The sequence below is a fragment of the Anomalospiza imberbis genome, chromosome 22, assembly GCF_031753505.1.
Source record: "Anomalospiza imberbis isolate Cuckoo-Finch-1a 21T00152 chromosome 22, ASM3175350v1, whole genome shotgun sequence".
Taxonomy (NCBI): Eukaryota; Metazoa; Chordata; class Aves; order Passeriformes; family Viduidae; genus Anomalospiza; species Anomalospiza imberbis.
In genome coordinates, this window is record NC_089702.1 from 8,136,081 (window position 1) to 8,161,461 (window position 25,381).

The following is a 25,381-nucleotide window of genomic DNA, read 5'->3' on the forward strand; positions in this document are numbered from 1 at the left end:
AGGGCCCAGCACTCCAGAATGGGGTGACCAGAGCCAGCACCAGGGCCCAGAATGGGGTGACCAAGACCCAGCACTCCGGAATGGGGTGACCAGAGCCAGCACCAGGGCCCAGAATGGGGTGAGCAGGGCCCAGCACTCCAGAATGGGGTGACCAGAGCCAGCACCAGGGCCCAGAACGGGGTGAGCAGGGCCCAGCACTCCGGAATGGGGTGACCAGAGCCAGCACCAGGGCCCAGAATGGGGTGACCAAGACCCAGCACTCCGGAATGGGGTGACCAGAGCCAGCACCAGGGCCCAGAATGGGGTGAGCAGGGCCCAGCACTCCAGAATGGGGTGACCAGAGCCAGCACCAGGGCCCAGAACGGGGTGAGCAGGGCCCAGCACTCCGGAATGGGGTGACCAGAGCCAGCACCAGGGCCCAGAATGGGGTGAGCAGGGCCCAGCACTCCGGAATGGGGTGACCAGAGCCAGCACCAGGGCCCAGAATGGGGTGACCAGGGCACCCCAGCGGGTTGTGTGCCGTGGAGATGACATGGGGGAGCTCCAGTGCAGGTGACCAGTGCCCCACAGTGGGCTGGGGGCCGTGGAGATGATATTGGGGAGCTGAAGCGGGGATGACCGGGGCTCTGGGAGCTCCATCACGGGGGCTCAGTGTGGATGACCGGGGCTCCCCGGTGGGTGGGAGCAGCGGAGCCGGCACCGGCGCGTTCCCACCGGCTGGACCGACGGCTTTGTGTGGCGAGGGCTGACCCGGCGCCCCTAATCCCATTAGCGCCCCGGGCCCAGCCGCCAGCCCGGCTTCCCCACCTCTCGGCAACCGAGGCTGGTATGTGGGTGCGCCGGTGGGGCCGGCGTGCCGATGCCGTCGTCCGGGAGCTGCACCCGGCGTCAACGTCGTCACCACCCTGGAGCTGCACCGGGGCCGGTGACACCAAGGAGGCCATCCCCGCGGACACGGGGCCGGAGATCCCGGCTGCCCACCGTGTGCCGGTGTGACCCCGCCGGACCGGGGGGATTCCCTGTGTTCCCAGCTCTGTCCTAGGGGCTGGGTGTCTCCAGGCACAGGGACGGGGCTTCTGGGGCAGGTTCCGTCCCACCGGGCTCCAGCCGGTCCGCGGGCCCCCATCCCGGGCTCGGGGCTCGGCTTCCCTTGTCCTGCACAGCCGGGGCTGGAAGAGCTGCAGAAGTGCCAGCAGAAGGAATGACCTGCACCCGTGGGGTGCTGGAGAAGGGTTCTGGACCCGGGGAGGGGTCCTGGGCCCCCCCGGTGGGTGCCGGTTTCCCCGGGCTGTGCTGCCGCCTGCTGGCACCGGCGGCGCCAGGACACCGGGGGCTGCACCCAACCGGTGCCCGGGACGCGTTCCCCGGCCCAGACCCCCGCCCGGACCCTCCGCTTCTAACCCCCCCTCTGACCCTCACCCGGAGCCCCCGCTCGGTGTGGGCCGAAGCCGCCGGGACGGTCCCCGGGCAGGGGCGAGCCCAGGTGCCCGCCGGGGTCCCCACGGAGCGCAGGCGCCCGCGTGGCACCGGGCACCGAGGCAGCGGCCGGTCCTGAGCATCCTCCTGTCCCCCACCTCCGCTGGGGCCCGGAGCAGACGCGGGTGCTCGTCCCGGGGCCGGTCTCGGTGTGGGGGCGGTCCCGGGGGCGGGGCCCGAGGCGGGGGGCGGTCCCGGTCCCGGTCCCCGTTCCTCCGCCGCCAGCCCGGCCATGCCGTTCCCCGCCGCGCTGCTGTTCTTGGCACTGCTGCTGCCGCCGCTGCCGCTCTCCCGCGCTGCCGAGAGCGAAACCGAAACCGGCGCCCGGGAGCTACGGCTGGAAACGATCGTGAGCCCGGGGGGGAAGGGGCAACCGGGGCTGCGCGGGAGCCACCGGGCACCGGGGATCCACGCGGCACCCTTGGGCAGGCAGCTGAGACCGGGGCGCGACCGGCAGGCAACGGCGGCACCGGCGGGACACAGGGCACCGGCGGGATGGTGCCGCTCGGGGGGCACCGGGGAGCCCGGCCTGGTCACGGGGCGGGGGAGGAGGCACCGGGAGGCCCGGGCTGCGTTGGGGGGGAGCCACGGGGCACCGGGAGGACCGGGCTGCGATGGGAGGGCAGCGGGAGGAGCGGGCTGTGGCGGAGGAAGGCGGCGCACCGAGGACGGGGGGGCCGGCTGGGAGTTCGGCTCTCGGAGCGCTCGGGGGTCCCGTGGGCGCGGGGGCTCCGCGGACCCCGAGTGGAGGGGGCCCCGTCCCGGCTCCCCGTGACCTCCCCGTTGCAGGTGCCCCCGCCCGAGGGCTGTACGGAGCTGTCGGCGCCGGGGGACACGGTGCACATCCACTACACGGTGCGGGCGGGCGGGCGGCGGGAGGAACACGTCAGCACTGCGCTCCGGCGGGCGGGGCGGGGGGCACCGGCACCGGCACCGCCGGGGGGACCTCGGCCGGCACCGGGGCGGTACCGGGGCGGAACCGGGGGTTGTACCAGGGTGGGCAGTGGGGCGGTACCGTGGTGGAACGGGAGTGAGCGTAGGGGTGTTACCGGGGTGGGCATGAGGACGGCACTGGGCTGGACAAGGGGATGGTGCCACGGTGCCACTGAGACTGGCATGGGGACAGCCCCAGGATGGGCTCTGGGTGGCACCTGGAGTGGCACAGGGAGACACTGCGGCTGGCATGGGACAAGCCCAGTATGGGCATGGCTGGCACTGGGGTTAGCCCGAGGATTACCTTGGGATGGGCCTGGCACTGGGAGAGGGGAGGATGATGTCCCAGAGTGACACGGAGTGTACCGGGACTGGGATCAGCACAGGGATGGCACAGGGGGGGGCACGGGGACTGGGATCAGCACAGGTATGGCACAGGGGGGCACAGGGACTGGGATCAGCACAGGGATGGCACAGGGGAGCACAGGGACTGGGATCAGCACAGGGATAGAACAGGGGGGCACAGGGACTGGGATCAGCACAGGGATGGCACAGGGGGGCACAGGGACTGGGATCAGCACAGGGATGGCACGGGGGGGGCACAGGGACTGGGATCAGCACAGGGATGGCACAGGGGACTGGGATCAGCACAGGGATGGCACAGGGGGGCACAGGGACTGGGATCAGCACAGGGATAGCACAGGGGGGGCACAGGGACCGAGATCAGCACAGGGATAGAACAGGGGAGCTGCAGGGACTGGGATCAGCACAGGGATGGCATGGGGTGGGGGCACAGGAACTGGGATCAGCACAGGGATGGCATGGGGTGGGGGCACAGGGACTGGGATCAGCACAGGGATGGCATGGGGTGGGGGCACAGGGACTGGGATCAGCACAGGGATGGCACGGGGAGGGCACAGGGACTGGGATCAGCACAGGGATGGCACAGGGGGGGCACAGGGACTGGGATCAGCACAGGGATGGCACAGGGGGGGCACAGGGACTGGGATCAGCACAGGGATGGCACAGGGGGGCACAGGGACTGGGATCAGCACAGGGATGGCACAGGGGGCACAGCGACTGGGATCAGCACAGGGATGGCACGGGGGGCACAGGGACTGGGATCAGCACAGGGATGGCACAGGGGGGCACAGGGACTGGGATCAGCACAGGGATGGCACGGGGAGGGCACAGGGACTGGGATCAGCACAGGGATGGCACAGGGGGGCACAGGGACTGGGATCGGCACAGGGATAGAACAGGGTGGGGGCACAGGGACTGGGATCAACACAGGGATGGCACAGGGGAGCTGCAGGGACTGGGATCAGCACAGGGATGGCACAGGGGAGCTGCAGGGACTGGGATCAGCACAGGGATGGCACAGGGGGGGCACAGGGACTGGGATCAGCACAGGGATGGCACAGGGGGGGCACAGGGACTGGGATCAGCATAGGGATAGAACAGGCGGGGCACAGGGACTGGGATCAGCACAGGGATGGCACGGGGGGGCACAGGGACTGGGATCAGCACAGGGATGGCACGGGGAGGGCACAGGGACTTGGATGAGCACCAGAGCAGCACTGGGAACATGCTGGCAGCCACATAGAGAAAGTGTCCCCAGGGGTGACCGTGGCAGTGACTGTGGCCGTGCCCCCCACAGGGCACCCTGGAGGATGGCCGGATCATCGACTCCTCACTGAGCCGGGACCCTCTCCAGGTGGAGCTGGGCAAGCACCAAGTCATTCCTGGTGAGTGAGAGGCTCAGGAGCAGGGTCAGGGATAACCCCGACCAGCCCCACTCACGCTCGCCCCACTCTGTAACAGGTCTGGAGCAGAGTCTGCTGGACATGTGTGTGGGGTAAGTGCAGCTGGGGGACACGGGGGTGGGCGGTGTCCCTCCCCAGTGTCCCCACCACAATTTGTGGCACCAACACTCTCACTGTGGCAGGGAGAAGCGCAGAGCCATCATTCCCCCTCACTTAGCCTATGGCAAGCGGGGCTCCCCCCCCACCATCCCAGGTGAGCACCGCCCTCAGGGTCCCCGTGGGGTCTCTGTGGGGTCCCCGCTCAGGCTGTGCCGCCCTTGCAGGTGACGCCGTGCTGAGGTTCGAGGTGGAGCTGGTGGGGTTGTCCCGGGCCAGTTACTGGCAGAAGGTGGTGAACGAGGTGGTGCCACTGCTGTGCCTGGGGCTGGTGCCAGCACTGCTGGGGCTCATTGGGTTCCACCTGTACCGCAAGGCCAGCAGCCCCAAGCTCTCCAAGAAAAAGCAGAAGGAGGAGAAGAGGAACAAAGCCAAAAAGAAATAAAACCTTCCCCTCGGCATCTGTGGCTGCTCCGTGGCTGCTCTTCCTGAGCCAGTGATGGGCACAGAGCAGTGGGAAGGGGCTGTGCACCCCTCAGCTCCCTGCCTGCTCCAGGGCCTTATGGGTCGTGTCAGACCTGAGCGGGAGGTGACAGACTCAATGAATCCCAGAAATAAGACCCTGGAGCACATTTTCAGGCAGTTTTGCTCTTTTAAGGCATATCCAGGCAGTGACAGTCCCTGAGTCCCCAAACACCAGGGAGACTGCCAGGGAGCCTCAGCTGGAGCTGGTGGAGCCAGGAATGGGGTCCCGGTGGTTGACCCCTCCCCAGAGGCTCTTGGGGTGCACCATGCCCCGTGTCCCTGAGCGTGGCTCCCCCACGATGCGGGGCTCATTTCTGGGGATGCGACTTTTGCTTGGTGGTGAGGAGGGGGTGGGGGTCTTTGGGCACCTTCTGGTTGACTGTAGCCCCTGCCAGGTACTGCTGGAGCAGCCTACGCAGCTCCTGGTTCCTGTCTGCCAGGGCTGCCCGTGCCCGCTCCAGCCCCTTCTCCTCCAGCTTCGCCTTGTTGAACCGCTGCCAGAACCGCTCCAGCCCCACGTAGTCCTGCATGGCCTGGGGGGAGGCAGCGGGGAGACTTTGGGGTCTCCAGCCTGCCCAAGCACCAGCTGGGGGATCCCCAGGGCTGGATCACAGCCCTTGTTCCCTGAGGACTGCGGCGGTGCCTCCTCACCCGTGCCAGGGGCTCACTGGCGGTCTCCTCCAGGACCCTGCGGGCTTTTTGCTGCTCCCACTCGGCCAGTGAGGAGGGGTAGAAGGGCAGCACCTTCTCCTCCTCTGTCTCCAGCCTGCGGCACATCTCAGCCAGGCGCAGGATGCGCTGGGCCTGGGGGGGACGCCGGGAAGGGCAGGTGGGAAGGGACAGCGGGACACTGGGCATGGGGACATCCCCACGCAGCACTGCCCAACTCACCTTCTCCACCACCTGCTGCAGCACCTTGAGGGTGGCACTGCACTGGCAGGTGAGCGTCACCAGGCGGGTGTGAGCCGTAGCCCCGGCCTGGCTGATCTGAGCCCGGAGCTTCTGGAGCTTCTGGAGGGCGTGTTCCCTATCGTCCCGGATGCGCTGGGTTTGCTCCTCGCTCTCCTGCAGCTGAGCCACGATCTGGCCCCTAGTGGTTGTAACCATGTCCTGGTGAAACAGCAGGTTGGCAACTGGGGAAAATTCCTTCTTGGAAAGGGCGGCCCAGCTTTGGAATGGGCTGTTCAGGGCAGTGATGGAGGCACCGTCCCTGGAAGTGCTCAGAAACCAGGTGGATGTGGCCCCTGGGGACGCGGTTTAGTGGTGGCCCTGGCAGCGCTGAGAGAACAATTGGACTTGATGGTCTTAGAGACTTTTCCAACCTCAGTAATTCAATTCCATGATTCCATGGCTCAGGCACTGCTCCACAACCTCTTGGGGGGCCTCTGCTTAGGCAGGCTCCAGCCTGTTGTCACTTCCTTGCCAGTGCCGGGTTGGACTTGATGGGTCTCAGAGGCTTTTCCAACCTCAACAATTCCATGGGAAACGAGTGGGGAATGCAAGTGACCCCATTCCCACAACCACCCAGCACCCTGCCAAAACCTGGAGCTTCTGCAGCTTCTTCGCCTGTGCATCAATCTCGCAGGAAGTCTTCTCACACTTCCTCTTCAGCTCCTCAAACTCCACCTTCTTCTTCTCCGTGGCCTGGGCGTAGCTCCTCCGGGCCGTCTGGATCTGGTCCCACAGCCCCTCCAGCCTGGCCACCAGCTGCAGCCGGCTGTACTGCTGATCCTGCCAGCACTGGGGACACACAGGTTACACCCCCAAACCTCCCCTGCCAGCCCTAAGAGCCCCTCGATGCTCCCTTGTGCCCCCTTGCCTTGTTTTTGATGTCGTCCCGGGCGCTCTGGAAGTTCAGCAAGGCCTCGTGCTCGTTCCTGGCGTGATCCTGCTCCGTGGCCAGCGCCATGTCCTGCAGGCAGCAGCTCTCCCAGTCTTGCTGCTCCAGCATGGCCCTTCTGTGGGCACACAAGGCAGGGCAAAGGGGTTTCCTCCCTGACAGAGACGCTGCGGGGGTCCCCGTGGGGCCAGGGGAGGCTCAGCTCCATCCCAGGAGAGCCCATGGGTGCCACTGCTGCCCCATTCCCCTTCTCCCCCTGAAATTCCACACCTCTCAGCCTCAAACTCGGCCTTCAGGGCGCCCACCTGGGCGTTAAACCCCTGCTCCAGGTAGCCCAGGCGGCAGCGCTGGAGGTGCAGCAGTTGGTCTGTGAGGTGCAGGTGGCTGCGCAGGGCTCGGTTCTGCTGCTCCTCCGCTTCCTTCAGCTCCGTGACCAGCGCCTGGGGAGTTTTTGGGGGGGTCATGTGTGTCCCCTGGCACCCCCCCACCCTGCCAGCCCCACAGCCACCTCAATGGCGCCGTCCTTGCAGTCCATGACCCGTGTGAAGGTCTGGCTGAGGATCTCGATGTCCTGGCGCAGCTCCTGGTCCTTGGTCTTGCGCTGGGCCGAGCGCCAGAGCGTGCGGACCTTGTGGAGACCCCACCTGCTGCTCTGCTCCTCCCGGGACAACTTCTCCTGTGGAGGGGCCGTGGGAGATAGGAAAGGGGCAGGAGTGGGCTTGGGGCTGCCTCTGGTACCAGGGGGTGCAGCAGAACAGGGGCAGCCCCAGCCCTGGTGGGGACGATGGGGGCATTTGCTGCGGAAAAGTGGTTTGGGGGCTCAGAGGGGTGGAGTTTGGAGGCAATGGGGGGTGGCTGCAGTGGGGTCCCGGACCTGCAGGAAGCGAGTGAGCAGCTCCCGCTTGGCTTTGGCCGCCTCCTCCTCAGCCAGCGCTTGTCTCTGCAGCAGCAGCAGCTCGGCCTCGGCCGCCGTGGGGGCAGTGGGACCGCGCCCCGCCATGCCTGGAGAAGGGGACACGGCAGGAAGGGTGGGGGGATGCCCGGGATCTGCCTGGTGACCCCTCCAAGGTCTGTTCCCCCTGCCCAGACCCCCTCCCCCCTCCAGCTCCCCCACTCTATGGGGCACCCCACACCCCATAACCTTCTGCCCACCCCCGTCTCCCTCCCCAGGCTCCCCCAGGCCCTTTGCCCCTCCACTCAGGAGTACCCTCAGACCCCATCACCCCCTGCTCATCCCCCCTCCCCTCCCCGGGACCCCCCAGACCTGTTTCCCTCTCCCTCCCCAGGCCTCCCCCAAGGCCCATTTCCCGCTGCCCATCTCCAGAGCCCTCCTAGCTCACCCCGCTCCCTCCCACGCTCTCCCAGAGCCCACCGCCCCTTGCCCACCCCCATCTCCGCCTTTGGGGTCCCCCTTCCCCCGCTTTGGGGTCCCGGCCCCGGTACCGGCCCCGCTCGCGCGTCCCTCCGGTCTCCCGGCAACGGCCGCTCGCGCTCGGGGGCGGGGCCTCGCGGCACTTCCGCCCTGACCCGCACGGGCGCCCCCTGGCGGGCAAGGGCGCGCTCGCACCCCCCCGCCACGGGGCGGGTCCCGCCGGTTCCGCCTCGCCGCTATTGGCCGGCGCTCCGGGATTCCCCGCGCTGATTGGCAGGCGGGCGCCGCCGTGGGCGGGCCCTGCAGCCGGCGGGGTATATAAGGGCGCTGCGGCGGCGGGGCGCAGGGCGGTGGGTGGGTGCGAGCACGGGGGACCCGTGCGCGCCGCCGCCGCCATGCGGGAGCGGAGGCCGGCGCCGGCCGCTCCGGCCCGCTGCAAGCTGGTGCTGGTGGGTGACGTGCAGTGCGGCAAGACGGCCATGCTGCAGGTGCTGGCCAAGGATTGCTACCCCGAGGTGAGCCCCGACCGGCACCGGGAACCGGCAGCGGGCACCGGCAAGCGGGACCGGGCGCTGACGCTCTCGGTGCCGTTGCAGACGTACGTGCCCACCGTGTTTGAGAACTACACGGCGTGTCTGGCCAGCGAGGAGCAGCGGGTGGAACTGAGCCTCTGGGACACCTCCGGTACCGGGGACAGACGCGCGGTGCACGTTTGAGGGGCTGGCGGGGGCTCCGGTAGCGGAGAAGCGGGGCGGGGGCTGCCCGGCCCTGGAGGGGGTGATCGGGTTGTTTGCTGCGGGAGGTGTTTTGGGGATTTTGGGGGGTCGTGGCTGGGATGCTGCAGTGAACGGGGGTGTTTTGGTGTCCCGATTGTGTTTTTGGGGAGCTGCAGCGCGGGGCGGGGGGGAGCGCTGGTGGCCGTGGCGAGGTCTCGGGGGTGTTTTGGGGAGCCGGGGGGGGGGGCGTTGGTGGCCGTGGCGAGGTCTCGGGGGTGTTTTGGGGAGCCGGGGGGGGGGACGTTGGTGGCCGTGGCGAGGTCTCGGGGGTGTTTTGGGGAGCCGGGGGGGGGGCGTTGGTGGCCGTGGCGAGGTCTCGGGGGTGTTTTGGGGAGCCGGGGGGGGGGCGCTGGTGGCCGTGGCGAGGTCTCGGGGGTGTTTTGGGGAGCCGGGGGTGTTCTGTGGTCCCTGCGGCTTGGTGGCCGCGCTGGGGGGGGGGGGTTCAGGTCTAGGGTCATGTCCGTGGGTGTGGGGAGCGCAGGTACTCCCCAGGGACCGCCCTGGGGGGGTCACAGGAGGCTGAACCCCTTCCTTGGGGGACCCCCACGCCGCTGAGCCCCCCACCACCGCCACCGCTGTGAATTGGGCGGATTATGGGACATCCCGGTGTTGCCCTTCCCGGGGCACCCCGAAGAGTTGGGGGTGGGGGTAGGGGGGGGTCGGGGCAGCCCTGCCCGGTGCTGCAGTGTCCCCCCCACCCCCCCCGGCGGGGGGGTCCCCGCCGGTCCCCGGTTGCCATGGCGATGCGCTGGCGCAGCCTCTTTGCTATTCTGTGCACGGAGCGTCTGGGCTGCGAAACCCCTCCGAGGCCTTTTGGGGGGCTGGGGGTGCGGGGGGGGGTGGACGGGAGGGACATCCCGGAGCCCCCCACCCCACCGCACCCCCACCCCCCCCGCGCCGCGTCCCCCGCAGTCCCGGGCGCGGTGCAGGTGGTTCCGTGTCCCCGAGGACCCCGAGGGGGTGGCAGCGTGTCCCACCCCCTCCTCCGGCTTCCCCCCGACCCCGACACCCCTCGGTGCTGCCGGGGCTCCCCAAAACAGGGGGGCGGGGGGGGGGGTGTTACATAAACACCGCGGGCTCCATTTCCCGCTGCCTCGCCAAGGCGCGATGCGACGCTGATGGGCTGCGGGGCCGGAGGTGGCGTTTTGGGGGGTTCCAGAGCTGTGCCCCTCTCCCCGGCCCCAGGGGGGCTGTGTCCCTTTTGGGGGGCTCTAAAGCTGTGTCCTTGTGTCCTTCTTGGGGTTCTCTAGAGCTGTGAGTCACCAGCCTGGACAGGAGGGGAGCTGTGTCTGTTTTGGGGGCTCTGTGCCTTTTGGTGGGGTCTAGAGCTGTGTGTCCGTCTGTCCCTTTTGGGGATCTGTGTCTGTTTTGGGGGGCTCTAGAGCTGTGTGTCCGTCTGTCCCTTTTGGGGAGCTGTGTCTGTTTTGGGGGCTCTGTGCCTTTTGGGGGGCTCTAGAGTTGTGTGTCCGTCTGTCCCTTTTGGGGGTCTGTGTCTGTTTTGGGGGGATCTGTGTCTGTTTTGGGGGGCTCTAGAGCTGTGTGTCCGTCTGTCCCTTTTGGGGAGCTGTGTCTGTTTTGGCGGCTCTGTGCCTTTTGGGGGGCTCTAGAGCTGTGTGTCCGTCTGTCCCTTTTGGGGATCTGTGTCTGTTTTGGGGGGCTCTAGAGCTGTGTGTCCGTCTGTCCCTTTAGGGGATCTGTGTCTGTTTTGGGGGGCTCCAGAGCTGTGTGTCCGTCTGTCCCTTTTGGGGAGCTGTGTGTGTTTGGGGGGCTCTGTGCCTTTTGGGGGGCTCTAGAGCTGTGTGTCCGTCTGTCCCTTTTGGGGCTCTGTGTCTGTTTTGGGGGGCTCTAGAGCTGTGTGTCCCTCTGTCCCTTTTGGGGAGCTGTGTCTGTTTTGGGGGGCTCTAGAGCTGTGTGTCCCTCTGTCCCTTTTGGGGAGCTGTGTCTGTTTTGGGGGGCTCTAGAGCTGTGTGTCCGTCTGTCCCTTTTGGGGATCTGTGTCTGTTTTGGGGGGCTCTAGAGCTGTGTGTCCGTCTGTCCCTTTTGGGGATCTGTGTCTGTTTTGGGGGGCTCTAGAGCTGTGTGTCCGTCTGTCCCTTTTGGGGAGCTGTGTCTGTTTTGGCGGCTCTGTGCCTTTTGGGGGGCTCTAGAGCTGTGTGTCCGTCTGTCCCTTTTGGGGATCTGTGTCTGTTTTGGGGGGCTCTAGAGCTGTGTGTCCGTCTGTCCCTTTAGGGGATCTGTGTCTGTTTTGGGGGGCTCCAGAGCTGTGTGTCCGTCTGTCCCTTTTGGGGAGCTGTGTCTGTTTTGGGGGGCTCTAGAGCTGTGTGTCCGTCTGTCCCTTTTGGGGATCTGTGTCTGTTTTGGGGGGCTCTAGAGCTGTGTGTCCGTCTGTCCCTTTTGGGGAGCTGTGTCTGTTTTGGGGGGCTCTAGAGCTGTGTGTCCGTCTGTCCCTTTTGGGGAGCTGTGTCTGTTTTGGGGGGCTCTAGAGCTGTGTGTCCGTCTGTCCCTTTTGGGGCTCTGTGTCTGTTTTGGGGGGCTCTGTGCCTTTTGGGGGGCTCTAGAGCTGTGTGTGTCTGTCTGTCCCTTTTGGGGAGCTGTGTCTGTTTTGGGGGGCTCTAGAGTTGTGTGTCTGTCTGTCCCTTTTGGGGAGCTGTGTCTGTTTTGGGGGGCTCTAGAGCTGTGTGTCCGTCTGTCCCTTTTGGGGATCTGTGTCTGTTTTGGGGGCTCTGTGCCTTTTGGGGGGCTCTAGAGCTGTGTGTCCATCTGTCACTTTTGAGGTTCTGTGTCTGTTTTGGGGGGCTCTAGAGCTGTACTACGCTGTCCATTTTGGGGTTCTCCCAAACTGTGAACCCCCATGCTGGGCAGGAGTGAGGCTGTGTCTATTTTTGGGGGCTCTGTCCCTTTTGGGGTCTCTAGACCTGTGTCCCCACCCCAAGTTGCAATGGAACTCTGTCCCTTTTGGGGGGCTCTGTCTTTTTTGGGGGCTCTGTCTTTTTTGGGGTTTCCAGAATTGTGCCCTCACTCTGGGCAGGAATGGGGCTGTGTCTCTTTTAGGGGCTGTGTCCCTTTTGGGGGTCTCTAGAGCTGTGCCCTGACCCCAGGCAGGACAAGGGGCTGGGTCCATTTTGGGGGGCTCTGTCCTTTTGGGGTCTCTAGAGCTGTGCCCTGACCCCACCAGGACGGGGGGCTGTGTCCATTTTGGGGGGCTCTGTCCTTTTGGGGGTCTCTAGAGCCATGTCCCCACCCCAGGCAGGAATGGGGCTGGGTCTGTTTTGGGGGTCGCTATCCCTTTTGGGGGTCTCTAGAGCTGTGCCCTGACCCCAGGCAGGACGGGGGGCTGTGTCCGTTTTGGGGGGCTCTGTCCTTTTGGGGGTCTCTAGAGCCATGTCCCCATCCCAGGCAGGAATGGGGATGGGTCTGTTTTGGGGGTCGCTATCCCTTTTGGGGGTCTCTAGAGCTGTGCCCTGACCCCAGGCAGGACGGGGGGCTGTATCCGTTTTGGGGGTCTCTGTCCCTTTTGGGGGTTTCTAGAGCTGTGCCCTGACCCCAGGCAGGAATGTGGCTGTGTCCATTTTGGGGGGCTCTGTCCTTTTGGGGGTCTCTAGAGCCATGTCCCCATCCCAGGCAGGAATTGGGCTGTGTCCGTTTTGGGGGGGCTCTGTCCCTTTTGGGGGTCTCTAGAGCTGTGCCCTGACCCCAGGCAGGACGGGGGGCTGTGTCTGTTTTGGGGGGCTGTGTCCCTTAGCCAGACCCCCTTTCCCGTGTCCCTGGGGTGGGGGGGCTGAGCGGTGACCCCCCACTTTTCCCCCAGGCTCTCCCTACTATGACAACGTGCGTCCCCTGTGCTACAGCGACTCGGACGCCGTCCTGCTCTGCTTCGACGTCAGCCGCCCCGAGACCCTCGACAGCGCGGCCAAGAAGGTGGGGAGGGGGCTCAGGCCTTGGGACAGTGTCCCCGTGGAGTTTGGGGGGCTCCGAGATGTGGGGACACCAGCCCGAGGTGTCCCCGTGGGGTTTGGGGGGCTCTGAGATGTGGGGACACCAGCCCGAGGTGTCCCCGTGGGGTTTGGGGGGCTCCGAGATGTGGGGACACCAGCCCGAGGCGTCCCCGTGGGGTTTGGGGGGCTCTGAGATGTGGGGACACCAGCCCGAGGTGTGCCCGTGGGGTTTGGGAGGCTCTGAGATGTGGGGACATGCAGGGGGATCCCTGTGAGGTTTTGGGGGTTCAGAAGCACAGGGAGACTGAGACAGGGTTTGTGGGGTTTGGGGGTTCAGGGACATGGGGACACTGTCCTGGGGGTGTCCCTGTGGGGTTTGGGGGTTCAGGAACATGGGGACACCATCCTGGGGGTGTCCCTGTGAGGTTTGGGGTGTTCAGGGACATGGGGACACTGTCCTGGGGGTGTCCCTGTGGGGTTCAGGGACATGGGGACCCTGTCCTGGGGGTGTCCCTGTGAGGTTTGGGGGTTCAGGGACATGGGGACACTGTCCTGGGGGTGTCTCTGTGGGGTTCAGGGACATGGGGACACTGTCCTGGGGGTGTCCCTGTGGGGTTCAGGGACATGGGGACCCTGTCCTGGGGGTGTCCCTGTGAGGTTTGGGGGTTCAGGGACATGGGGACACTGTCCTGGGGGTGTCCCTGTGGGGCTCAGGGACATGGGGACACTGTCCTGGGGGTGTCCCTGTGGGGTTTGGGGGTTCAGGGACATGGGGACACTGTCCTGGGGGTGTCCCTGTGGGGTTTGGGGGGCTCAGGGACATAGGGACACTGTCCTGGGGGTGTCCCTGTGGGGTTTGGGGGTTCAGGGACATGGGGACACCATCCTGGGGGTGTCCCTGTGAGGTTTGGGGGGTTCAGGGACATGGGGACACTGTCCTGGGGGTGTCCCTGTGGGGCTCAGGGACATGGGGACACTGTCCTGGGGGTGTCCCTGTGGGGTTCAGGGACATGGGGACATTGTCCTGGGGGTGTCCCTGTGGGGTTTGGGGGGTTCAGGGACATGGGGACACTGTCCTGGGGGTGTCCCTGTGGGGTTTGGGGGTTCAGGGACATGGGGACACTGTCCTGGGGGTGTCCCTGTGGGGTTTGGGGGGCTCAGGGACATGGGGACACTGTCCTGGGGGTGTCTCTGTGGGGTTTGGGGACATGGGGACACTGTCCTGGGGGTGTCCCTGTGGGGTTTGGGGGGCTCAGGGACATGGGGACACTGTCCTGGGGGTGTCCCTGTGGGGTTTGGGGGCTCAGGGACATGGGGACACTGTCCTGGGGGTGTCCCTGTGGGGCTCAGGGACATGGGGACACTGTCCTGGGGGTGTCCCTGTGGGGTTTGGGGGTTCAGGGACATGGGGACACTGTCCTGGGGGTGTCCCTGTGGGGTTTGGGGGGCTCAGGGACATAGGGACACTGTCCTGGGGGTGTCCCTGTGGGGTTTGGGGGTTCAGGGACATGGGGACACTGTCCTGGGGGTGTCCCTGTGGGGCTCAGGGACATGGGGACACTGTTCTGGGGGTGTCCCTGTGGGGTTCAGGGACATGGGGACACTGTCCTGGGGGTGTCCCTGTGGGGTTCAGGGACATGGGGACATTGTCCTGGGGGTGTCCCTGTGGGGTTTGGGGGGCTCAGGGACATAGGGACACTGTCCTGGGGGTATCCCTGTGGGGTTTGGGGGTTCAGGGACATGGGGACACTGTCCTGGTGGTGTCTCTGTGGGGTTTAGGGACATGGGGACACTGTCCTGGTGGTGTCTCTGTGGGGTTCAGGGATGTCGGGACACTGTCCTGGGGGTGTCCCTGTGGGGCTCAGGGATGTCGGGACACTGTCCTGGGGGTGTCCCTGTGAGGTTTGGGGGCTCAGGGACATGGGGACACTGTCCTGGGGGTGTCCCTGTGGGGCTCAGGGACATGGGGACACTGTCCTGGTGGTGTCTCTGTGGGGCTCAGGGACATGGGGACACTGTCCTGGGGGTGTCTCTGTGGGGTTCAGGGACATGGGGACACTGTCCTGGGGGTGTCCCTGTGGGGTTTGGGGGGTTCAGGGACATGGGGACACTGTCCTGGGGGTGTCCCTGTGGGGCTCAGGGATGTCGGGACACTGTCCTGGGGGTGTCCCTGTGGGGTTTGGGGGTTCAGGGACATGGGGACACTGTCCTGGGGGTGTCCCTGTGGGGTTTGGGGGGCTCAGGGACATGGGGACACTGTCCTGGGGGTGTCTCTGTGGGGTTCAGGGACATGGGGACACTGTCCTGGGGGTGTCCCTGTGGGGTTCAGGGACATGGGGACACTGTCCTGGGGGTGTCCCTGTGAGGTTTGGGGGTTCAGGGACATGGGGACACTGTCCTGGGGGTGTCTCTGTGGCATCTGGGCTGGCACACAGAGACGCCACCCCCGTGGGGTGACAGCGAGAGGCTTTTGGGGTCCCTGAGAGCAGCTGTGTGCCCCGACCCCTCAGTGGAAGACAGAAATCCTGGACTATTGCCCCAACACCCGGGTGCTGCTCATCGGCTGCAAGACGGACCTGAGGACAGACCTGAGCACGCTCCTGGAGCTCTCGCACCAGAAACAGGCGCCCATCTCCTACGAGCAGGTCTGCCTGGGTTTTGGGGGGTCCCCATGGCTGTGGGGGGTGGGTTTGGGGTGTCCCGGTGGTCTGATGTGGGGGCGGGTTTGGGGGGATCCCGGTGTTTGCCCATGGCTCAGTTTGGGCTGTCCCGGTGGGTTTGGGGCAAGGGGGTCCCAGTGTTTGTGGGAGGGGTTTGGGGGGTCCCACTGTTTGCCCATGGCTCACTTTGGGGGTGTCCCGGTGGGTTTGGGGTGTCCTGGTGTTTGGGGTGTCCCAGTGGGGCTCAGTTTGGGATATCCCGGTGGGTTTGGGGTGTCCTGGTGTTTGGGGTGTCCCAGTGGGGCTCACTTTGGGGGTGTCCCGGTGGGTTTGGGGTGTCCTGGTGTTTGGGCTGTCCTGGTGTTTGGGCTGTCCCAGTGGGGCTCACTTTGGGATATCCCGGTGGGTTTGGGGTGTCCCAGTGTTTGGGGTGTCCGGATAGGTTTGGGGTGTCCCAGTGGGGCTCACTTTGGGATATCCCGGTGGGTTTGGGGTGTCCTGGTGTTTGGGGTGTCCTGGTGTTTGGGGTGTCCCAGTGGGGCTCAGTTTGGGATATCCCGGCGGGTTTGGGGTGTCCTGGTGTTTGGGGTGTCCCAGTGGGGCTCAGTTTGGGATATCCCGGTGGGTTTGGGGTGTCCTGGTGTTTGGGGTGTCCTGGTGTTTGGGGTGTCCCAGTGGAGCTCAGTTTGGGATATCCCGGTGGGTTTGGGGTGTCCTGGTGTTTGGGCTGTCCCAGTGGGGCTCAGTTTGGGATATCCCGCTGGGTTTGGGGGTGTCCCAGTGTTTGTGGGGCTCACTTTGGGGGTGTCCCGGTGGATTTGGGGTGTCCTGGTGTTTGGGGTGTCCCAGTGGGGCTCAGTTTGGGATATCCCGCTGGGTTTGGGGGTGTCCCAGTGTTTGTGGGGCTCACTTTGGGGGTGTCCCGGTGGATTTGGGGTGTCTCAGTGTATGTGGGGCTCAGTGTGGGCTGTCCTGATGGGTTTGGGGCTCAGTTTAGGATATCAGTTTGGGGTGTCCTGGTGTTTGTGGGGATGGGGTTGTGGTGTCCTGGTGTTTCTGGAGCTCAGTTTGGGGGTGTCCTGGTGGGTTTGGGGCTCGCTTTGGGATATCCCGGTGGGTTTGGGGCTGTCCCAGTGGATTTGGGGCTCACTTTGGGCTGTCCCACTGTCTGTAGGATGGGTTTGGGGGCTGTCCCAGTGTCTGTGGGGTGGGTTTGGGGTGTCCCACTGGCTGTGGGGTGGGTTTGGGGTGTCCCAGTGTCTGTAGGATGGGTTTGGGGGTGTCCCAGTGGGTTTGGGGCTGTCCCAGTGGGTTTGGGGCTCACTTTGGGCTGTCCCGCTGGCTGTAGGATGGGTTTGGGGGCTGTCCCACTGGCTGTGGGGTGGGTTTGGGGTGTCCCAGTGTCACTGGGGTGGGTTTGGGGTGTCCCAGTGTCACTGGGGTGGGTTTGGGGGCTGTCCCAGTGGGTTTGGGGCTCACTTTGGGCTGTCCCGCTGTCTGTAGGGTGGGTTTGGGGTGTCCCACTGTCTGTAGGACGGGTTTGGGCTGTCCCACTGGCTGTGGGGTGGGTTTGGGGTGTCCCAGTGTCACTGGGGTGGGTTTGGGCTGTCCCAGTGTCTGTAGGATGGGTTTGGGGGCTGTCCCGCAGGTTGTGGGGTGGGTTTGGTGTGTCCCACTGTCTGTAGGGTGGGTTTGGGGTGTCCCAGTGTCTGTAGGATGGGTTTGGGGGCTGTCCCAGTGGGTTTGGGGCTCACTTTGGGCTGTCCCGCTGTCTGTAGGGTGGGTTTGGGGGCTGTCCCAGTGTCACTGGGGTGGGTTTGGTGTGTCCCAGTGTCACTGGGGTGGGTTTGGGGTGTCCCAGTGTCACTGGAGTGGTTTTGGGGGCTGTCCCGCTGGCTGTGGGGTGGGTTTGGGGTGTCCCAGTGTCTGTAGGGTGGGATTGGGGTGTCCCAGTGTCTGTAGGGTGGGTTTGGGGTGTCCCAGTGGGTTTGGGTCTGTCCCAGTGGTTTTGGGGCTCACTTTGGGCTGTCCCACTGTCTGTAGGGTGGGTTTGGGGGCTGTCCGCTGGCTGTGGGGCGGGTTTGGGGTGTCCCAGTGTCACTGGGGTGGGTTTGGGGTGTCCCAGTGTCTGTAGGGTGGGTTTGGGGTGTCCCAGTGTCACTGGGGTGGGTTTGGGGGCTGTCCCACTGTCTGTAGGATGGGTTTGGGGGCTGTCCCACTGGCTGTGGGGTGGGCTTGGGCTGTCCCACTGTCTGTAGGGTGGGTTTGAGGGCTGTCCCAGTGGGTTTGGGGCTCACTTTGGGCTGTCCCACTGTCTGTAGGGTGGGTTTGAGGGCTGTCCCAGTGGGTTTGGGGCTCACTTTGGGCTGTCCCACTGTCTGTAGGGTGGGTTTGGGGGCTGTCCGCTGGCTGTGGGGCGGGTTTGGGGTGTCCCAGTGTCACTGGGGTGGGTTTGGGGTGTCCCAGTGTCTGTAGGGTGGGTTTGGGGTGTCCCAGTGTCACTGGGGTGGGTTTGGGGGCTGTCCCACTGTCTGTAGGATGGGTTTGGGGTGTCCCAGTGTCTGTAGGATGGGTTTGGGGGCTGTCCCAGTGGGTTTGGGGCTCACTTTGGGCTGTCCCGCTGTCTGTAGGGTGGGTTTGGGCTGTCCCAGTGTCACTGGGGTGGGTTTGGTGTGTCCCACTGTCTGTGGGGTGGGTTTGGGGGCTGTCCCACTGTCTGTAGGGTGGGATTGGGGTGTCCCAGTGTCACTGGGGTGGGTTTGGGGGCTGTCCCGCTGTCTGTAGGGTGGGTTTGGGGTGTCCCAGTGTCACTGGGGTGGGTTTGGTGTGTCCCACTGTCTGTAGGGTGGGTTTGAGGGCTGTCCCAGTGGGTTTGGGGCTCACTTTGGGGTGTCCCAGTGTCACTGGGGTGGGTTTGGGGGCTGTCCCGCTGTCTGTAGGGTGGGTTTGGGCTGTCCCGCTGTCTGTAGGATGGGTTTGGGCTGTCCCAGTGTCACTGGGGTGGGTTTGGGGGCTGTCCCGCTGTCTGTAGGGTGGGTTTGGGCTGTCCCGCTGTCTGTAGGATGGGTTTGGGCTGTCCCAGTGTCACTGGGGTGGGTTTGGGGGCTGTCCCGTTGGCTGTAGGGTGGGTTTAGGCTGTCCCAGTGTCACTGGGGTGGGTTTGGGGTGTCCCAGTGTCACTGGGGTGGGTTTGGGGTGTCCCAGTGTCACTGGGGTGGGTTTGGGGGCTGTCCCTCTGGCTCTGGGGCTCACTTTGGCCTGTCCCCGTGCCTGTTGCAGGGCTGTGCGGCCGCCAGGCAGTTGGGAGCCGAGGGCTACCTGGAATGCTCGGCCTTCACCTCGGAGAAGAGCGTGCACAGCATCTTCCGGACCGTGTCCGGCATCTGCCTGAGCAGAGCCCCCCCGCAGGCGCCCCGCAGCCCCCCCCGCAGCCTCTCCAAGAGACTCCTGCACCTCCCCAGCCGCTCCGAGCTCATCTCCTCCACCTTCAAGAAGGAAAAAGCAAAAAGCTGCTCCGTCATGTGAAGGGGGGAAGGGAATGACCCCACACACACACACGCACGCACGCACGCACACAAACACCCACCTTTGGGCCCCCCCCAAGCCCCCTGGAATGGGGTGGGGGGGTTGGACAGGGCTCTGGAGTCTGGAGCTCCCCTCCTCCAAAGGAGGGCAGGGGGTGCTGCCCTCCCCTGGCACCACTGCCCTGCCAGCCCCACAGCCTGGGGGGCTGCCCCCGTGGGAGGGGGGGTCTGGGGGGTGTCTTCACCCGGTCCCCAACCCAGAGGGGTCCCTGGGGGGTTTGGGGTGCACAGGACCCCGGGGACATCAACCCTGGGGGGTTTGGGGTGCCCAGGACCCCGGGGACATCAACCCTGGGGGGTTTGGGTCACACAGGACCCCGGGGACATCAACCCTGGGGGGTCCCTGGGGGATTTAGGGTCCCCACACCCTCAGGGATGTCAACCCCGAGGGGTCCCTGGAAGGTTTGGGGTGCACAGGACCCCAGGGACATCAACCCTGGGGGGTTTGGGGTGCCCAGACCCTCAGGGATGTCAATCCAGCGGGGTCCCTGGGGGATTTGGGGTGCACAGGACCCCAGGGATGTCAACCCCAAGGGGTCCCTGGGGGTTTGGGGTGCACAGGACCCCGGGGACATCAACCCCAAGGGGTCCCTGGGGGATTTAGGGTGCCCAGACCCTCAGGGATGTCAATCCAGCAGGGTCCCTGGGGGGTTTGGGGCGCACAGGACCCTGGGGACATCAACCCTGTGGGGTTTGGGGTGCCCAGACCCTCAGGGATGTCAACCCCGAGGGGTCCCTGGAAGGTTTGGGGCGCACAGAACCCCGGGGACATCAACCCTGAGGGGTTTGGGGTGCACAGGACCCCGGGGACATCAACCCTGAGGGGTTTGGGGCGCCCAGACCCTCAGGGACGTCAACCTGGGATGGTCACTGTGGGGTTTGGGGGACACAGGGACACTGTCCTGGGGACCCCTGTGGGGTTTGGGGTGCACATCATGGGACTCATCCATGGACTCATCCTGTTGTCTCCCCCCTTCCCCCATCCCTCATCTGCTGCTTGGCCCTGGGGGACCCTGTGGGTTGGGGAGGGGGGGGGCTGTTTTATGGACTGAATTTGGGGGGGGAGGGGGGGGGCGGGGGCGTCTCTGTTCCATGTCAGTGTTATTAAAAAGCTTATTTATTACCAGAAATACAACACCCACCTACGTGCAGCCCTGCCTGGCCCCGTGCTTTGGGGAGGGGTCCTGCCTGCTGCAGGCTGGTGGAGTTTCGGCATGTGGCGGTGACACTGACGTGGGGTGTCTCTGTGGGGGGACCCCCACCTCTTCTGCCCCCCGACTCTGCCTGGGACCCCCATCCCCCCTGTCCTCTGAATGGGGACGCAGTGGGGGGCCGGGGCTCCCGCAGGGCCACTGGCGGTCCCTGGCGAGTCTGGGGTGCGCGGGGCCGTGGGGCCGCTGCCCTGGGGCTGTCCCCGTGGGATTTGGGGTGCGCGGGGACACGGGGGGCTCAGGGACACGGGGACACCGTGCCGGGGGACTCTTTGCGGTGGGGAGGGGGGAGAGTTGCCGCGCGGCGGAAGGATCACGGGGCGCGGCGGTGCTGCGGCATCGCGGGGGATGCCGGGAGCTGTAGTCCAATGGCGCGGGGGATGCCGGGAGCTGTAGTCCAATGGCGCGGGGGATGCCGGGAGCTGTAGTCCAATGGCGCGGGGGCTGCCGGGAGCTGTAGTCCCGCGCCGTCCCGGCATGCCCCGCGGGCCCGGCAGACATGGCGGCAGCGGCGGCGGAGCGGCGGCGCTGAACCCGAGGCTGCGGCGGTGAGCGGGGACCGGCGGGAGCGAGCCGAGGGGCCTTGCAGGAACCTCCTGGGGGCCCAGGGGCTGGAGAGCCCCGGTGCCGCGGCACCGGGCACAGCCCCGATACTGGGCACCAGCGGCAGGGCCTGGAGCGCCGTTGCGCCGCGTCCCCCGGGCCTGCCGGGGCCTTTCCGGGGTTCCCCAGGGCTCCCCGCACCCACCCCCCGGGGCTCCCTGTGCCCTCTCGGGGTCCCCCCTTCCCTCTGCGTTCTCTCCTCGGAGCCCCCCAACCCTTCCCGCTCCTTGCTGGGGTCCCTCTGTGCCCCCTTGGGGGTCCCACAGGAGTCCCCCTTCCCTCCTCAGGGTCCCTTTACTCCCTCCCCGTTCCCTTTCCCTCCTCAGGGTCCCTTTGTGCTCTCCCCGGTTCCCCCTTCCCTCCCCAGGGTCCCTTTGCGCCCTCCCGGGGTCCCCTCTCCCTCCTCAGGGTCCCTTTGCCCCCTCCCCGTTCCCCCTTCCCTCCTCAGGGTCCCTTTGCCCCCTCCCCGTTCCTCTCTCCCTCCTCAGGGTCCCTTTGCCCTCTCCCTGTTCCCCTCTCCCTCCTCAGGGTCCCTTTGCTCTCTCCCCGTCCCCTTTCCCTCCTCAGGGTCCCTTTGCCCCCTCCCGGGGTCCCCTCTCCCTCCTCAGGGTCCCCTTGCTCCCTCCCCGTTCCCCTCTCCCTCCTCAGGGTCCCTTTGCCCTCTCCCCGTCCCCTTTCCCTCCTCAGGGTCCCTTTGCTCTCTCCCCGTCCCCTTTCCCTCCTCAGGGTCCCTTTGCTCTCTCCCCGTTCCCCTCTCCCTCCTCAGGGTCCCTTTGTGCTCTCCCGGGGTCCCCTCTCCCTCCTCAGGGTCCCTTTGCCCTCTCCCCGTTCCCCCTTCCCTCCTCAGGGTCCCTTTGCTCTCTCCCATTTCCCCTCTCCCTCCTCAGGGTCCCTTTGCCCTCTCCCCGTCCCCTCTCCCTCCTCAGGGTCCCTTTGCTCTCTCCCCGTTCCCTTTCCCTCCTCAGGGTCCCTTTGCCCTCTCCCTGTTCCCCTCTCCCTCCTCAGGGTCCCTCTGCCCTCTCCCCGTTCCCCCTTCCCTCCTCAGGGTCCCTTTGCGCTCTCCCTGTCCCCTCTCCCTCCTCTGGGTCCCTTTGCGCCCTCCCGGGGTCCCCCAGCTCTCCCTGCTTCTTCTTGGCGTCTGTCTGTTCCCTCCCCGGCTCCTTTGACGCCCCCCATTTCCTCCTGGTGGGCTCTCAGACCTCCCCACTCCCTCTTGGGGTCCCTCTGTGCCCCCCATGGGTCTCCCAATCCTTCTGTCTCCCCCCTGGGTCTCCGCTGCTGCCCAGGACCCTCCCTGGATCCCTCCCGGTGCACCCCCCGACCCTCCCGGTGTCCCCCGCTCTGACCCCTCCCCACAGATGGCCGGAGAACTGGCGGACAAGAAGGATCGGGATGCATCCCCGGTGAAGGAGGAGAGGAAGCGCTCCCGCTCCCCCGAGCGGGACCGGGAGCGGGAGCGGGAGCGGAAGGGCTCCCCGGCCAAGGAGCGGAAGCGCCACCGATCCCGGGAGCGGAGGCGGAGCCGCTCGCGCTCACGGTCCCGCTCCAAGTCCACAGAGAGGTGAGGCAGCTCCAGGACTCCCCGGGGTTTGGGATGAGCTTTGAAGGCTTTGTCAGTGGGAAAGGAGAGGTTTTTGGGGGAGGAGAAGCGTTCTGAAGGTTTTGGTGTGATTCTTGTTGCTTTTTACTTGGATTACTGTTAATAAGTTTTTCTTTATACCCTTTTACAGGAGATTTAAAGAAAAATTTATTAATGGTATTTATTTATTTTGAAGAGGGTATAAAGAGGCTGCCTTTTAAAGTTTTGAGCCTGCTTTGCCTTCCTCCTGACCCTGCCTCACAGCAGGAGCTGAGTGCACTGGGGGCCTGGGAGCACCGAGCCCGCCACACTCACCACAAATCTCAAAACTGGCCAAATCTCAAATGGCTGAACCCAAACCACTGCACGGCCCCGCAGAGGAGGGTGAGGGCCGTGGGGCCGTGCTGTGATCCCCCTGCTCCACAGGGATCGGCGGCACAAGGAGCGGGACGGGAGCGCAGCAAGAAGGAGCGGGACAGGGACAAGGATGGGCACCGGCGGGACAAGGACCGCAAGCGGTCCAGGTGGGTCCTGTCGATTTTCTCAGGGGTTCCTGCTCTCCCCTAAGTCCCCTGGAGGTTGGAGATCCCTCAGGGCTCTGCTTGGTGTCTTATTCCGTGCTGTTTTCCTTGGAAGTTTGTCCCGGGCAGGGGGAAGGACTCCAAGTCCCGGAAGGATCGGGAGGCACGGAAAGCAGAGGAAGAGGAGGAAAATGCCTTGAAGAAAGAGAAGGTGAGGAGGGTGTGGGAGTGGCTCCGGGGGGGGGTCCAGGTCCCTGGGGAGTGGTTCCAGGGGATTCAGGTCCCCAGGAGTGGTGCTGATATCTGGCCTCACTTGCAGGCGCAGCCGCTGTCCTTGGAGGAGCTGCTGGCAAAGAAGAAGGCCGAAGAGGAGGCAGAAGCCAAGGTGGAGAAGCAACAGGAGCCTCTTCCCTCTGGAAATGTGTGGATGTTTGTGGGGGCAGTGCAGGGGGGACCCCAGGAGGGAACAGGGAGTGGCAGAGGACAGCGGGAGGGATCATGGGATGGAGCAGGGAGGGCTGGGGCACTTGGGAGGGTACAGGGCAGGGAGGGCACATGGGGGGCTGTGGAGACAGGGGAGGCCTGGTGGACCCCCAGGAGGGAGCAGAAGGACCTTGGGACGGCTGAGGGGTCTGGCGAGGCGCACAGAAGGGCTCTAGGAGGGAAAGGAGGGCTGGGGGACACGGGGAGGGAGCAGAGAGACCCCTGGCAGGGAGTGGAGAGGTCTGGGGTATCCAGAGAGGGAGAGAAGGAACCCTGGAGGGAGAGGGGAGGGCTGGAGAGCCCCGCAAGAGCAGAGAAGGCTGAGGGGACCCCACAAGAGCACAGAGGTGGCAGGCAGGCCCAGTGTGACGTTGCCTCTCTCCCATCCAGCCCAAGTTCCTGTCCAAGGCGGAGCGGGAGGCCGAGGCCCTGCGGCGGCGGCAGCAGGAGGTGGAGGAGCGGCAGCGGCTGCTGGAGGAGGAGAGGAAGAAGAGGAAACAATTCCAGGAGATGGGCAGGAAGATGCTGGGTAAGGGCTCATCCCTGGAGCACCCCACCCAGCCCTCGGGGCGGGTGTGCTGGCTCTGAGCCCCTTCCCTGCTCCCCAGAAGACCCCCAGGAGCGCGAGCGCCGGGAGCGCCGCGAGCGCATGGAGCGGGAGACCAACGGCACCGAGGACGAGGAGGGCAGGCAGAAGATCCGCGAGGAGAAGGACAAAAGCAAAGAGCTCCACGCCATCAAGGTGGGGTTGGGGGCTGGTCTGAGGGGGCTGGGGGGAAGATGGGGGGTCCCCACTGAGCCCGGGGTCCTGCAGAGCGGTACCTGGGGGGGGTGAAGAAGCGCCGGCGCACGCGGCACCTCAACGACCGCAAGTTCGTGTTCGAGTGGGACGCGTCGGAGGACACGTCCATCGACTACAACCCCCTGTGAGTGCTGGGGTGCCCCTGGGGCTGGGGGCGTCCCTGCAGGGTGCAAGGCATCCCCCAGCCCTGCTCCTGATGCTCCCACCCTGCTCCAGGTACAAGGAGAGGCACCAGGTGCAGCTGCTGGGCCGCGGCTTCATCGCCGGCATCGACCTGAAGCAGCAGAAACGGGAGCAGTCGCGGTTCTACGGGGACCTGATGGAGAAGAGGCGGACGCTGGAGGAGAAGGAGCAGGAGAGTGAGGTTTTGGGGAAGCTGGAAGGGTGCTGAGGGCTGTGTGGGGTCACGGCTGGCTTAGCTTGGTTGGGATGTGGAGCTGGGCTGCAGCAGGTCCTGCAGGAAACTGGCAGAAGGGTTCTAGAGGCACAGGGTGAGCCCTATCCTCTTTCTCCTTCCTCACTCCCTTTTGTTATCCCTTTCCTTGCCCTGCCCTCATTCCCCCTGTCCTCACCCCCATTTCTCCCATCCCTTTTCCCTCTCTGTTTTCCCCCCATTTCCTTTTCCTTTATTCTCCTTTCTGCATCCCACTTTTCCCATTCCCTTTTCCCTCATCTCCTGTTACCTATTGCTTTCTCCACATCACACTTTCCTCTTTCCCTTTTCCCCATTCTTTTTTCTTTCATCCCCCTTTACCTATCCCCTTTTCCCCCCGCATCCCCCTTTTTCCCCCCCATTCCCTTTTTTCCCCCCCATTCCCCCTTTTTCCCCCCCCATCCTTCCCCCATCCCTTTTTCCCCCATGCCCCTTTTTCCCCCCATCCCCCTTTTTCCCCCCCCATTCCCATCCCCCTTTTTTCCCCATCCCCCTTTTCCCCCCCATCCCCCTTTCCCCCCATCCCCCTTTTTCCCCCATCCCCCTTTTTCCCATCCCCCTTTCCCCATCCCCTTTTTTCCCCATCCCCCTTCCCCCCTTTCCCCTTCCCCCCCCATTCCCTCTTTTTTCCCCCATTCCCCCTTTTTTCCCCCCCATTCCCCTTTTCCCCCCCCATTCCCCTTTTTCCCCCCCATTCCCCTTTTCCCCCCCATCCCCTTTTCCCCCCCCCATTCCCCTTTTTCCCCCATTCCCCCTTTTCCCCCCCCATTCCCCTTTTTCCCCCCC

At 65.4% G+C, this 25,381-nt stretch overlaps 4 protein-coding genes across 4 annotated transcripts in view; 3 read left to right on the top strand and 1 right to left on the bottom strand.

The window, feature by feature from the left end:
* Positions 1-1,650: 1,650 nt before the first annotated feature.
* LOC137487005 (peptidyl-prolyl cis-trans isomerase FKBP11-like) lies at positions 1,651-4,732 on the top strand. Its single transcript, XM_068212647.1, has 6 exons — positions 1,651-1,825; positions 2,266-2,331; positions 4,070-4,157; positions 4,234-4,267; positions 4,358-4,428; positions 4,499-4,732. The coding sequence occupies exons 1-6, from the start codon at positions 1,709-1,711 to the stop codon at positions 4,714-4,716; spliced, it is 594 nt and encodes a 197-aa protein (XP_068068748.1). The 5' UTR covers positions 1,651-1,708; the 3' UTR covers positions 4,717-4,732.
* A 171-nt stretch (positions 4,733-4,903) lies between these two features.
* On the bottom strand, positions 4,904-7,670 carry CCDC65 (coiled-coil domain containing 65). The gene is made up of 8 exons (XM_068212596.1): positions 7,511-7,670; positions 7,145-7,312; positions 6,907-7,076; positions 6,616-6,754; positions 6,339-6,536; positions 5,688-5,906; positions 5,448-5,600; positions 4,904-5,329 (listed from the first exon to the last, which is right to left on the bottom strand). The coding sequence occupies exons 1-8, from the start codon at positions 7,634-7,636 to the stop codon at positions 5,105-5,107; spliced, it is 1,398 nt and encodes a 465-aa protein (XP_068068697.1). The 5' UTR covers positions 7,637-7,670; the 3' UTR covers positions 4,904-5,104.
* Positions 7,671-8,342: 672 nt separating this feature from the next.
* On the top strand, positions 8,343-18,979 carry RND1 (Rho family GTPase 1). Its single transcript, XM_068212638.1, has 5 exons — positions 8,343-8,523; positions 8,605-8,692; positions 12,593-12,702; positions 15,230-15,364; positions 18,659-18,979. The coding sequence occupies exons 1-5, from the start codon at positions 8,404-8,406 to the stop codon at positions 18,902-18,904; spliced, it is 699 nt and encodes a 232-aa protein (XP_068068739.1). The 5' UTR covers positions 8,343-8,403; the 3' UTR covers positions 18,905-18,979.
* Positions 18,980-20,603: 1,624 nt separating this feature from the next.
* DDX23 (DEAD-box helicase 23) overlaps positions 20,604-25,381 on the top strand; it is a 9,196-nt gene continuing 4,418 nt past the window's right edge. The window contains 10 exon segments of the mRNA XM_068212652.1: positions 20,604-20,722; positions 22,136-22,338; positions 22,783-22,802; positions 22,805-22,884; positions 22,993-23,088; positions 23,197-23,262; positions 23,751-23,889; positions 23,969-24,102; positions 24,174-24,286; positions 24,379-24,546. Coding sequence (XP_068068753.1) covers positions 22,136-22,338; positions 22,783-22,802; positions 22,805-22,884; positions 22,993-23,088; positions 23,197-23,262; positions 23,751-23,889; positions 23,969-24,102; positions 24,174-24,286; positions 24,379-24,546 — 1,019 coding nt within the window. The 5' untranslated portion in view covers positions 20,604-20,722.

Excerpts from the sequence above, each read along its gene's own strand:
- LOC137487005 (XM_068212647.1), top strand. The coding sequence starts at position 1,709 with ATGCCGTTCCCCGCCGCGCTGCTGTTCTTGGCACTGCTGCTGCCGCCG. Across the intron at positions 1,826-2,265 it reads AGCTACGGCTGGAAACGATC|GTGCCCCCGCCCGAGGGCTG; the intron begins GTGAGCCCGGGG and ends TCCCCGTTGCAG. Across the intron at positions 4,268-4,357 it reads CTGCTGGACATGTGTGTGGG|GGAGAAGCGCAGAGCCATCA; the intron begins GTAAGTGCAGCT and ends TCACTGTGGCAG.
- RND1 (XM_068212638.1), top strand. The coding sequence starts at position 8,404 with ATGCGGGAGCGGAGGCCGGCGCCGGCCGCTCCGGCCCGCTGCAAGCTG. Across the intron at positions 12,703-15,229 it reads TCGACAGCGCGGCCAAGAAG|TGGAAGACAGAAATCCTGGA; the intron begins GTGGGGAGGGGG and ends CCGACCCCTCAG. Across the intron at positions 15,365-18,658 it reads CGCCCATCTCCTACGAGCAG|GGCTGTGCGGCCGCCAGGCA; the intron begins GTCTGCCTGGGT and ends TGCCTGTTGCAG.
- CCDC65 (XM_068212596.1), bottom strand. The coding sequence starts at position 7,636 with ATGGCGGGGCGCGGTCCCACTGCCCCCACGGCGGCCGAGGCCGAGCTG. Across the intron at positions 6,537-6,615 it reads GGGACGACATCAAAAACAAG|TGCTGGCAGGATCAGCAGTA; the intron begins GCAAGGGGGCAC and ends GTGTGTCCCCAG. Across the intron at positions 5,601-5,687 it reads TGCAGCAGGTGGTGGAGAAG|GCCCAGCGCATCCTGCGCCT; the intron begins GTGAGTTGGGCA and ends CGTCCCCCCCAG.